Below are 13,635 nucleotides of genomic sequence, written 5' to 3' on the forward strand. Positions count from 1 at the left end.
ATAGGGGATGGCAAAGGACACACTGACAAAGGAGATTAATCAGAACTGGTTTTGACAAGCACTGTGGCAATGAAACAATTGAAACAGACTTTCAAGGAAAAAAAAAGAGAGGAACGAACTGGCAGGGGAGTGGCAGAGAAAATAGTGCAACAATGAATAAATGGAAATCCAAAATCTCTGTAAATGTTTATTAAAACTAATAAAATAAAATTTAAAAAATAAATTGAAAAAACCAAAGACAGGAGGAAAAATAACAAAATGGACATCAGAAGAGACTCAAAATTACATGAGAATGCAGAAACAAAAACAAAGGGAAGAAACACTAAAAAGCAGAGAACACTAGAAAGACATTTGCATTTCAATAACTATGCAAAATTTTTAACTGTAGATCATGAACATTATGGGCAACATTAAGAAGATTGGGACTCCCAGAATACTTAAATGTGTTCTTGTGAAACATATCAGTAGACCAAGAAACTGTTGTCTAAACAGAAAAAGGTAATACAGCACGGTTTAAAATAAATAATGGTGCTTGTTAGGGTTGTATCCTCTCTCCGCATGTACTCAATCCAAATTCTGAGCAAATCATTTGAAAAGTTGGACTATAAAAAAAGAAGGTGTCATCGGGATTAGAACAAGACTTAATAACTACATTTGTTCTAACTTGAAGTACTTATTGTAGAAGTTGAAAGACTATAGCTTTCAAAATATATTACATCTCAACATCAAGAAAAATAAATTCTTACCACTGAGCCAATAGACAACATCATGATAGATGAAATTAAGGTTGAATATGTCTATAATATCAATTCCACAATCAGTATCTTGACTAGAAATAGTTAAAAAATGAAAAGACATTGTGCATTGGGAAACTCTGCTGTCATGGACTTCTCCAAGTGCTAAAGAGCAATAACATTGGTTTAAAGTCACCTGATGCAATGCTTTCCATGCATTTAAATGTTAAATATATAAGGATGACAGTAGAAGAATAGATATCTTTGAATTAAAGTATCAGAAAAGAGTATGAGCTGGACTGTCAAACAAACAAGTTTGTCCTGTGTCTGGACTGTCAAACAAACAAGTTTGTCCTGTGTCAAGTGCAACCAAGATGTTCCATCAAGACAAAGATGGTAAAACTCAGTTTCATATAATTTGAGCATATTGTCAGAAAGGCCTAGTACTGGGGGAAAAGATGTTATTCTGAAAAATATTGAAGATCAGAGAAAAAGAAAATTCTCAAAACGATATATTGCCTCAGTGACTGTAAAAATGGACTCAAGCATATTAGAGGGTGGCAGAGGATAATGCAGGTTTTGTAATTTGCTGTTCACAGAATTGTTATGAGTTGTAGTTAAATTAGTGTCATTTACCAACAATAATACTGATGTCTAACTCTGAATGATAATATAAAAAATATAAGACTACAGGATCAATAGAACTATCATATAAGCCCAAATTAGATCAACCCAAAGCTGATCTCCAACAGAGACAATTTTCTTTTCAGAGACAGTTAATAGCATGGGAGGAGGGTACCTATCCATCGCCCATGGATAACTCTTGGAAAGTATCCAGGTCATGAAAGATAAAATGAAAGAGGTCATTTTATGTGCTGGAGGAGAATAAAGAGAAAGAACATTTAACCATAAATGGTTTCCTGGAGATATTTCTGAAATAGAAAGTGGCCTTAGCGGGAAACAAGTGACACCGAAACAAAGAAAGAAAGGTAATTAATATTACTAGTAGTGGTCACTGAGTCAGTTCTTACTCCTGCAATAAAATAAAAAAAAACACTGTCCAGTGCTGCAATTGGGCTAGGTGTGTTGGAGTCAATGAGACTGGGCCAGGAAAAGGCGGGCTTCAAAGTTGTTGTACATAGGATTGCTGTGAGTCACAGGTAACTCGATAGCACATAACAACAATAGCAACAGCATTACTATTATAAAATTAAAAGATTAAACAGAGTTTTAAAAGTTTTAGTACCTCTTCCATCATATCGGTCCATGTAAAATTTTTAAAGAGCGGTGATAATGCTGAAACTCTATTTTGCTCCAATTGTTTAATAAGAGCTGTGTAAGTATATTTAATCTTCTTTTCATTCTGTAAAATGGAGTAAAACAACATAGTAATCACAGATAAAATATTTAAGTGTTTTCCAGCTATAGAAAAATCAGAGAGTGACCGTACAATTAGGTTACGATTTATTTATTTCCAGGATAAACAAACAAACAAACAAAAACCCCCACACTCACAAAATTGTACAGAGTCAATGTTATTAAAATTTGCTAAAAGCACTATTTTCTAGCTTGTAGGGAGCTCTAGTGGCCTAGTCACAAGAAGCTGTGCTGTAATCCTGAAGGCATGCGGTTCGAGGCCATCAGCTGCTCTGTGGGAGGATGGGCAGTCTCCTCCTATGCAAGTAACTGCCTCTGGAAACTTGCTGGAGGGTCAACTATGGGCTGCTTCTGTCTTAAGAGTACACAACAACAACAACAGCAAAAGACTTAGTGTATTTACTATTTAATAGGTTCATGAAACGATAATCGCCATAACATAAAAGTCACTCATTTTAAGTATAGAAACCAGCTAATTGTACATAAACTTACTGAACTGTGTAACCTTCACTACAATCTAATTTTAAAGCTTACCCAACATTCTCAAAAGAAATATTGTACCTATTAAGTACATTATATTTTATTATGGAAAAACTTCCAGCATGCGTATGAATAGAAAATGACAAGTTTTTCAAGGTATCTTCCTCTCAGCAGTAGACATTATGTGCATTATCAACACATAATTTTCACATTTCACACAGTCCTCCAACTGATGACTGGAATAATTGGAGGGGAATATTGACTAAATCAACAAATAAGTTATTTTATCAAGAATAAAATTCTCATTTAAAAATCTCTCCAAGAGAAATTAGGCAGAATGTCTCTAATCTTAAAACTCAGATTCTAGAACTGACCTGACAAAAGAGAAGATCTAACAAATTTCCTTCCATTATAGAAATTAATCCTAGGACCACTCCTGTACATGCTAGACAGTCATAACTGGAAATCATTTAATGATGAATTGCAAACAAATGTAAAACCTCATCGTATTTCATGATGAACCTCTGGGCATCTCCAAACACAATGAAACTGTCATAAAAGTCTCAAAATGTATAAATACTAATCAATTAAAAAATCAATTTGATAAAATAAAGAATTCTCTTTAATTTCAGAATTCCCTGTATGTAGCAAAAATGTAAACAATACTAAATTTAATCATAAAGTTAACATGCACTCTAAGAATTCAAATACTTTTAAATATACAAATAAAGTAAATAAGACCATGAAACAGAGTCTAAAATCATTGAAATATGTACAATATTAAATTTCATACAAAATCAGAATTAACTCATTATTTATTCATTCTTTCTTTTAAGGGATAATGGCATGCGATTAAGCAGAACAGACATAACTTCTGTCTCCATTTAATGCACTTATAGCCATCATAGTTAAGAAATAATATGTCATATAATAAAGAAATTAAAAAGATCTGGAGTCAGATTTCCTCTTTCTGAATAAATTATCTGTTATTTATTCCTGCTCAAAAGGAAAATAATATATAAAAGTACCCATTTCTTCATCTGTGAAACAAAACATAATAACGCATGCACCATGGATGACTGTTATAAAGGGGTTAAACAAATTGTTGTTGTAATGTACCATCAAATTGGAATCAACCCATAGCTGACCCTCCAGCTGGTTTTCAGAGTCAATTAATCCCACAGAACAAGACTGCCCATCCTTCTCCTGAAGACCAGCGGATAGATTTGAATTAAGTGTCTTTGGGATTGCAGTGCAGTTTCTTATCACTCGGCCACCAGACCTCCTTTAAACAAATTAATGCACACCAAATATAAAACACTAGTGGTATAACATAAAAGGAAAAGGCCAAACCCAGTGATGTCAAGTCTATTTTGAGTCATACCAACACTACAGAGCAGAGTAGAACTTTTCCATTGAGTTTCTAAGGCTAGAAGTCTTCACAGAAGCAGGCAGTCAACCTTTCTCCACTGAAGAGCCTAGTAGATTCAAGCCAATGAACTTTTTACTAGCCTCTGATCCCATGAGAAAATGACTTTTAAGATATATATTACCTTCATGAAAAATAATTGATTTCTAACCATGCTTGCAATAAGGTATGCATAAAGTCGGAGAACATCAGATACTTGCTCTGAAGAAAGCACAACTTGGATTTTCATTGCCCAAGAGTGTAGGATTAAAAAGTTGAAAAAGTTTGTCTGTGAATCATTCAGGCCTTCATCCGCAACTATCAGGAAATATGGGCAAGTCTCTTCCAAGAAGCATTTCCACTCTTGAGATAAACATCCTGAATATTTAGTTTGAACATTAATGGTGGTATTCTGTTGAAGATGAAGAATTAGAGCACTTCTCAGAGAAAGAAGTTCAGGAAAGTTGGTATATGCATACTCAGCATCCTGTGGGGTAGAGAGGAATAAATTATTTACAGTTATTGTTTAGTAGATTATTAGTTTACTTGATTAACATATGTCATTAAAAGCACTAAAAGAATAGGGGACAACTCAGGAATCGGTCCTTTAGGTCGCCAATTTACAAATAAATAGAATGATTTGGATTGAAAAAATTTGGTTCTTTATAACAGGCATAGACTACTCAAGTGTTTTGTTGTGGGGTTTTTTTTTTCCACTTTCTTTTACCACTCTAATGCTTTTCTTCTCTGACATAAATTCAAACAGGAAAGGAACAGAAAAGTTAAAAATAAGGTGTTGTCACTGCTAGGTGTCATTGAGCCGATTTTAACCTTGTGTGTGTGTGTGTGTGTGTGTGTGTGTGTGTGTGTACAGTTGTATTTGTCTTTCTGCTTTCACTTCTGAGTTATACTACACATTGGGATTCTGGGATCATATCAAGTTTAATATACAACTTCCTGAGGAATCACAAGCTTTTATACAGTTGTCATAATTTCACAGAAGGAGACTATTATGTTTGAGTCGACTTCAACTCTATTTTCTGAGGGTGTTATCTCTTTTTCAGGGAGGATTGCTGCAGGTCATCATGTCTCTTCTCAATTAAGAGAGGACTTTCTCAGTAGATAAAAAAATCTTTAATTCATTCATCTAAATTACAAAGAGAGCTCTGGCATGACTCGAATCCACCAACTCAGCTATAGGTCAGTTCTAACTCATCAGTACATAACAAGATCACAAATATTTGACTGGTGTCCTGGGTCTTAGAAAACTGATTACAACTAGTAACAATGTTAAAAAACAAAATAATATGGAATAGAAAATGATTTCAAATATACCTACCAAAATCTTTAAGAGTAATAAATTGTTCATAATTATGAATAAAGTGAGAAAGGTGTGGTAGTAGATACATTTATCAGTGATGGTTATTTCATGTGTCAGTTTTGCTAGGTTATAACGTCCAGATGTTTGACTAAATTATGAGTCTAGATGCTGTTCCATAATATAATTTAAGATAATCAATTAATCTGTAGAAAACAGTAATTCTAATATGTTTGCAACTTTGAGACTATCAATAGCTTGGCAGAATGCAACTTTGAGACTATAAATAGTTAGCTTAGCAGAATGTGCTCTCTCTTCACTTGATTTATGGATCTCAAGACAAAACCCTATAGAGACGTATAGTCTTCAGCCTGACCTACATATTTCAGATTTGTTATTCCCTTACAATCTTGTGATCCAATATGTCATAATTAGTCAATATGTGTGTGTCAGTTATGTGTATGTATTGATGTCTATACACACATACACATACACACACACTTATTCTGTTTCCCTGTTGTTGTTGTTATTATGTGCTGTCGAGTCGCCTGCAACTCATAAAGGCCCTATGTACAACAGCTCTAAAGCCTCCCCTATTCTGAGCCAGTCTAACACACCTACCCCCATTGTCCCAGTTACTGTCCATTTCATACAGGGTCTTCCTTTCCTGAGCTGTCCCTTCATCCTTCCAAGCCTAATGTCCTTCTCCAAGGACCAGTCCCTCCTGGCTACATGCATAAAGTGAGATGGAGCTTCAAAATCCTAGGCTTCAAGAAGAAATTTTGTTTAACCCTCTCTAAGACAAAACTATTTGTTTTCTTGCTGGTCTATGGTATGTTCATAAAATGACATAAGCAGATTTGAATGGTTAAATTTGATTGAGTTATACTGTAATTTAAAAAAGAAAAATAAGATGGTATCTTCTTGAGAATTTAACTATAAAGCAAACAATGAAGGTGGCTAAAGAGTATGCAAATTCCTTTGGGCTCAAATAAATTTCACTCTTTTGTTTTGAAGATAAAAATAATTTTCAGAATTAAAAACTAGAATCCACAGATGAACTAGACTCTTCTTAACGTGATGATCATTTGTATGCTGTTACACTGTCACTCAGTCATTGCTGTTGTTGTTGTTGTTGTTGTTATGTGCCATCGAGTCGTTTGCGACTAATCTTGTGCAAACCTAGCCATCTCAAACGCCCTTATTCCTACCTCTCCTGTCACAGATTCGAGCCATCTCATGAAGGTCTTTCTCTCCTTTGCCGCCCCTCCACTCTGCCAAACATGATGTCCCTCTCCAAGGACCAGTACCTCATTGCAATATGCCCAAAGTATGTCAGATGAAGCTTCAGAATCCTTGACTCCAAGGAGCATTCCAGCTTCACCTTCTCCAGGACTAACCTGTTTGTTCTCCTAGCAGTCCATGGTATATTCAACACTCTTCTCCAGCACCAAGGGTCAAAGACATCAATTCTCTTTCTATCAACCCTATTCACTGTACAACTCTCTGATGCATAGCACATAATTGGGAAGACTATAGCCCGGATTAGGCACACCTTAGTCTCCAGCCTGACGTCGTTGCTCTTCAATACTCTTGAGAGGTCCCTCACAGCCGACTTTTCCAATGCAATTCATCTCTTGACTTCCTGGCTGCTGTTACCAAGAGTGTTGATTGTGGAGCCAAGCAAATTAAAACTGTTAACTATCTCAATCTCTTTGCCATCCGATACTGATGCTGCCAACTGCCCCAGTGGTGAGAAGCTTGGTTTTCTTGATGTTGAGCTTCAATCCATATAGGAGGCTGCAGTCCTTGATCTTCGGCAGCAAGCGCTTCAGGTCCTCCTCAGTTTCAGAAATCAGGGTTGTGTCATTTGCATAATGCAGGTTGTTGATGACTCTTCCACCAATCCTGATGCCACATTCCTCTTCGTACAGCCCAGCGTCTCGGTTGATCTGTTCTGCATACAGACCGAAAAGGTATGGAGACAGAATACATCCCTGACAAATCCCCTTCTTGATTTTGAACCATGCAGTGCCTCCTTGCTCTGTTCTGATGACTGTCTCTTGGTCCAAGCACAGGTTTCACATTAGCACAGTCAAATGTTCTGGGATTCCCATTCTTCTCAGAGTCAGCCATAGCTTGCTGTGATCCACACAGTCAAAAACCTTTGCATAGTCAATGAAGCACAGATAGACATTCTTCTGGTATTCTTTGCTTTCTGCCAAGATCCATCTGACATTAGCTATAATATCCCTAGTACCACGACCTCTTCTAAATCCAGCCTGCACATCTGGCCGTTCTCTGTTGACATATTGTTCCAAACATTTTTGGATAATTTTCAGCCAAATCTTGCTTACATGTGATATTAATGATATTGTTCGACTATTTCCACACTCTGTTGGGTCACCTTTCTTTGGATTGGGAACAAATATTGATCTTTTCCAGTCAGTGGGCCAGCTGGCTATTCTCCAGATTTCTTGGCACAACTTAGTAAGCACATTCAGGGCAGTGTCTGTCTGTTGAAATACTTCAATTGGTATGCCGTCAACTCCTGGAGCCTTGTTTTTTGCCAGTTCCTTAGAGCAATTTGAACTTCCTCCTTCATCACCATAGGCTCTTGCTTATATATCTTTTCATGAAATTCTTCTGTGTCAGCCAATTCCTTCTGATACAGTGACTCTGTGTATTCCTTCCATCTTCTCTTGATACTTCCTAGATCATTTGACATTCTACCCAAAGTATCTTTAAGTATTGCTACCCGTGGCTTGAATTTGTTTTTTAGCCCCTTCAGCTTAAGAAATGCTGAGCTTAAAAATCTCTGAATACGAGAACGTTGAACACTTTTTTTCTACTCTCTGACTGTATTTTACTTTTATATAGATATACTTAAAATAAGAAAAATATTATTCTAAGTTAGCATACCTAAATTTAGTTCTTATATCACAGAAAATAATTATGCTTTTAATGGTTAGTTATTTATTACCTTGAAGAAAACAATGACAAACTGTCCTCCTTTACTTGCAAGATCCATTAGATAGCGTTCTACTAGATAGAAGAAGTGGAGATTCTGTCCCAGGCTTAATGATTTCTCACAAAGGCATGTAATAATTAATGAATCTCCATCAATCAGAAAGAATTCAGATTCAACAAAATCATTAAATATACTGGAATATCTAAAATCGAATGACAAAAACCACATGTAGATTAAATAATGCCCAATAAAACAATAGAATTGTTATTATTATCCCATTATTATGGTCAACAACTTGAATTTATCATGAAATTGTTTTACAGCAGACCCTACATTAAGGCATTTTAAATATATTCATATGCACAACATTATTCATAGGAAGGAGGCAAGACTATTATCATTTTAAACAGGTGAATTTTGACTTGTTTTGTCAGTTGCTATCAAGTCAAGTATGACTGATAACAACCCTCTGAACGAAAGGTCTGAACCCTGTTCTATCCTGCGCCATCCTTACACTTCTTGACACACAGTATCCCATTGTGGCAATCGCTGTGTCAGTCATCTGATTGAGGGTCTTCCTTTCCTTCACCAACCTTCCACTCTTCTTAGTTAGCATCATGTCCTTATCCAAGAAATAGCACTTCCTAGCAAAAGTAAATTATCCAAGGCCAATTATCTGACACTAATATTTGTATCCTGTAAATAAAACTAGTCACCACTTGATGTCAGTTTAATTTAACTCATGATTCTCTGTGTGTTCCAGATTTGAACTCTGTTACATGGAGTTTTCAATAACTGATTTTTAAAATTTAAACTATCAGGACTCTTTCCCAGGCAACTCTGAGCAGACTCTAATCTCCAATCATACAGTTTGCCAATGAACATGTTAATCATTGAGAGATATACATACACACCCCAGGAGGACTTATGGATACGGAATCTTCTTCATAAACTTCATTTTTTTGGTAAAGTAATATAGTCACTGATAAAACAAGCAAACTCACTAACATCAAGTTGGCTAAAATTTACAGTGAACCACCACTGGGTTTCCAAAGCTGTAAACCTTTATAAGAGATTACCCATCTTTCTTCCATGGAATGAGTGGTGGGTTCTGTCAACATTTTAGAAAAAATAAAGTAAGGAAAAGAAGATTGTTTCCACATGACTCTACGTTGGGAGTCCAAGGTACTATGTTGTAAAAGAGAATATAACTTTAAGGTACAATAAATATACAGAGAAGGTTATTTCAAACTTAACATTCTTTATTACCACATAGTGCATAAGAGCTGCTAAAGGTTTACAATTTGACTGCACCAGCATCTAGGACAAAAGGTGGCAATTTCCTGTTGTCAGTATTTACAGCCTCAGAAATCCAGTGAAAGGTCACTGTGAGTTGGATGATTGGCAACAGCTGCAGGATTGTGTAGCTGCCATAATACTCACTCAGCTTTTGGTATTTCCTCCATAATAAACTGTGACATCTCCTCTAAAAACATTTTGTATTTTTCTAAACAGAAGAAGAAATAGAAAGTAGGTTATTTTAAAAAACCCACCCTCTGTAATGAAGTTGTCACTTGAGAAAGAGAAAGTGGTAATACATTTATTTTAATTATAATAAATCACTACCGTTTACAGGATCATTTTTTAACAACCAATGAAATTGAAAACTTGAACATTACCCATTCTTGCTGCACTATGTGCTTCTAAATAGAATTGGTAAAAAATAAAACCAGCAAATTTCTCTTTCTTGGGCAGCTACTAATAAAACCTGCAAACCTGAAATAAAAGAAGAAAAAGTTTTAACAATAATTTACTCTTTCAACAAATATATATTGAATGACCACCAAGTAGTAATCAAAATGTTGTAGCTATGGTATTACTGACTTGAAACTAATTCATGGTGACACCATGGAGAGAACTGCTCCAATGAGCTTTCTTAGTTGATTGTAACCTAACAGAAGTTGATCTCAAGGACATATCTTGCTTGGTATCAACAAAAATCTTTAGTTTGGCAGTTGATGAAAACCATTTGTACCTTCTATGTATTAGGCAATGACAATGACAATCGTGAAGCTTCATATCACACACTTTGGATATGTTGTTAGGAGAGGCTATTTCTTGGAAAAAGACATCATGGTAGGAAATATGAAGGGTCAGAAGGAAAAGGGAGATTTTCAATGATATGGATTGATAGGGTGACAGTAGCAATGGGCTCAAGTATGTCAGAGATGTTGAAGATGGCACATTACAGGACATGGTTCATATTTGTTGTTCACAAGATCACTAAGAGTCATACATACTAAACTCAACATCTTCTAACAATAAATATAGCTTATATTAAATAAATACAATATATAGTAGATACTGGCTATAGAATAAACAAAAGATAGCACGGTTTAACCCCTGATGAGCTATACAATATATCAGAAAACCCTTACAGTTCAAATCCACTGGTGGCTCTATAGTATAAAGATGGGTAATTTTGGCTGCACAGCATGCATTACAGGAAGATGTGCTCCACCCGCAGGACTTTGGGGGAAACACTGCTGTTTTACTACACCATGCAGAACCCCTTAAGCTCAAGCAGGAAGAACCAGGATAAATTGAGCAAGGTGGAGGAACCAGTTCTGTAAGGGAACAATAGACTTCCTGGTTTCCCGTTCAGGTACTTTTGGGAAAATACTGCTGTTTAGTTACACCATGTAGGACCCCTTAGGCTCAAGTGGAAGGAATCAGGACAGCTTCAGCAAGGCAGAGACACCAGTTCTAAAAGGGAAAAAACGGTCTTTCACTCAGGTACTTTTAGGGACACACTGCTTTCAGGCCCTCAGCTCACAGGGAACAAAAATACACAGGTCCTTAACAAAACATTCCCATACTCTGAGTCACTGTATAGTTTCAATGACCTAACATCAACTAAGAAAAGACTCACATAATGTTAAGAAAGCAGGAATCTGCTTCATTAATCATGAAAAACAAAATAATCCTTCTCCTAAAAAACAGACCCAAAGAATACCTCAGATAGAGAGAACAAGAAAAGAATATGTTGATATGGAGTTATTTGAGCAGCTACAGAAGAAGATGCAAATGATGGAAGAAACAATTAAGAGAGCAAATAACCCAGAGACAAAAATCTAGAAGAAATATTTTGAGGACGAGCATTTTGAATACTTACAAGGGGGGAAAAATGCAAAAGATGGAAGAAAGAATTGGTAGTATAGATAAAGAGGTACAAGAACTTTAAAAATGGTCACAAGTCAAAGATGGTACAGACAATACAGTACAAGAAATAACTTAAAAGCATAAAAATGCAATCCAGAATATTAAGACCAAAATGGCAGAAGTGTCCAATGTGCTGGTAAGACAAAAAAAGTACAATTGAAGAGATGGAACGGAGTATCATTGAGCTGAAAGACAAGAGCCTCACTGGAAATATACTAGAAGAAAAAATCAGAGATGAGATGTAAAGAAAAGGAAGAAAACATTAGAATCATGTGACATGATTACTTCAAAGGGAACAACATATACGTGAATGTTATTCAAGAACATGGGAATAAGGAAAATCACTGAGAAAACTGAAGAAGAAGTGTTAGAAGAAAACTTTCCAGGTATTTGGAAGAACAAGTAAATCCACATTCAAGAAGGACAGCAAACACCTAATAGACTAGACCCAAAAAGAAAAACATCAATACATATCATAGTTAATGCTCCAAATTAAAAGATAAGGATAGAATTCTAAAAGCAGCAAGAGGAAAACAAGAGTCACCTACAAAACGGAAGGGAAACAATTAGATTATATTCTGATTTCTTAGCAGAAACCATGCAAGCTAGAAGACAATGGGATGTCATACACAGAAAGTTGAAAGAAAACAATTGTCAGCCAAGGATCCTATATCCAGTAAAGCTCTCCATCAAATAAGAAGGAGAAATTAGATACTTTGCAGAAAAGAAGGAACTTAAACAAATCAGTGAAAACAAGACCAAAACTACAAGAAATTTTAAATTACATGGAAATCCCAAAGGAAAGCAGTTGGACCATAGTAATCAGAAACAACAGAAAAAGAAATACAACAAAATGACAACAGTAAAACCTGGCCTAACGATAATCACACTTAATGTAAAGTGACTTAATGTGTCAACAAAAAGAAAAAGACTAGAAAAATGGCTAAAAAACAAAGCCCATAATATATTACCTACAAGAGACAAACCTAAAGATGAGAGAAAGAGTCTCAAAATCAAAGGCAGGAAAAATTTATACCAAGAAAATGGCAAACTCCAAAAAGCAGGAGTGGCAATACTGATCTCTGATAATAAAATTGGCATCAAAATGAAAATCACCATTAAAGGTAAGGAAGGGCATTGTATGTTGACTAAAGGAACAATAGATCAAGAAAACATAATCTTGGTCACCACTTATGAATTGAATGATAGACCTACAAAATACATAAAACAACAGTTAACAGAATTGGAGAAAGAAATAGCACCACAGTAGTAGTTGTAATAGTAGATTTTAACTCAGAACAATCACCAAAGGATAGGTTAAAAAAAAAACCAAAACACCAAACTTAGCAAAAATGAAGAATATCTAAACTATATAATCAGCCTAATTGAACTTGTGAATGTATTCAGTGTACTGCATCCAATTAAAACTCAATTCACTTTATTCTCAAGTGCACATGGTACATTCTCCAAAATCAATCACATATTAGGACACAAAGCAAGTCTCAACAAATCAAAGAAATAAAACCTATCAAAAGGGGAAATAATAACCTCTTCGACAAATGGGGCTGGTAAAACTGAACTGTGACCTGCAGAAAGCTTAAACAGGATCCACATCTCACACCAAACACAAAAATCATCTCAAGTTGAATAAGAGACTTGAGAGTAAATCCCTGGGCATATAAAAAATATTTTCCGTAACAATGAAAACTTGTTATTGTTGCTATGTGCCATAGAGTCACTTGCGACACATAGCAACCCTATGTACTAGAGCCCTAAACCCTCCACTATCCTTTGCCAAAACTTATTGTCTCTGACACACTTACTCTCATTTCCTTAGTGACTGAATCAAGTGACTGAGGGTCTTCCTCTCCTGTGCCATCCCTTCATTCTCCCAAGCATGATGTCCCTCTCCAAGGGACTGGTCCCTCCTTGCAGCAGGTCCACAAAGCTTCAGAATCCTTGCCTCATGCAATATTATTCAAAATGGGTGACCCTGGAGGACATTATGCTGAGTGAGGTATCTCAGTCACAAAGGGACAAATGCTATAATGGTGCCACTGTTGTAGAATGAGGCTGGCATTGGGGTGGGGGTATGACTGAGAAAAACTGGATGAAATATGTTTAC

The 13,635-nt window shown here is 35.8% G+C and overlaps 1 protein-coding gene across 1 annotated transcript in view; it reads right to left on the reverse strand.

Moving 5' to 3' along the window:
• DDX60 (DEAD (Asp-Glu-Ala-Asp) box polypeptide 60) overlaps positions 1-13,635 on the reverse strand; it is a 177,270-nt gene that overhangs the window by 159,206 nt on the left and 4,429 nt on the right. The window contains exons 2-5 of the mRNA XM_006896670.1: positions 9,732-9,795; positions 8,301-8,490; positions 4,145-4,486; positions 1,981-2,097 (exon numbers count right to left, since the gene is read on the reverse strand). Of these exons, the coding sequence (XP_006896732.1) occupies positions 1,981-2,097; positions 4,145-4,486; positions 8,301-8,490; positions 9,732-9,795 (713 nt within the window). The remainder of the gene's footprint in view (positions 1-1,980; positions 2,098-4,144; positions 4,487-8,300; positions 8,491-9,731; positions 9,796-13,635) is intronic.

Source organism: Elephantulus edwardii, unplaced genomic scaffold (assembly GCF_000299155.1).
Source record: "Elephantulus edwardii isolate Elephantulus edwardi_28Jun2011 unplaced genomic scaffold, EleEdw1.0 scaffold00188, whole genome shotgun sequence".
In the NCBI taxonomy this organism is placed as follows: Eukaryota; Metazoa; Chordata; class Mammalia; order Macroscelidea; family Macroscelididae; genus Elephantulus; species Elephantulus edwardii.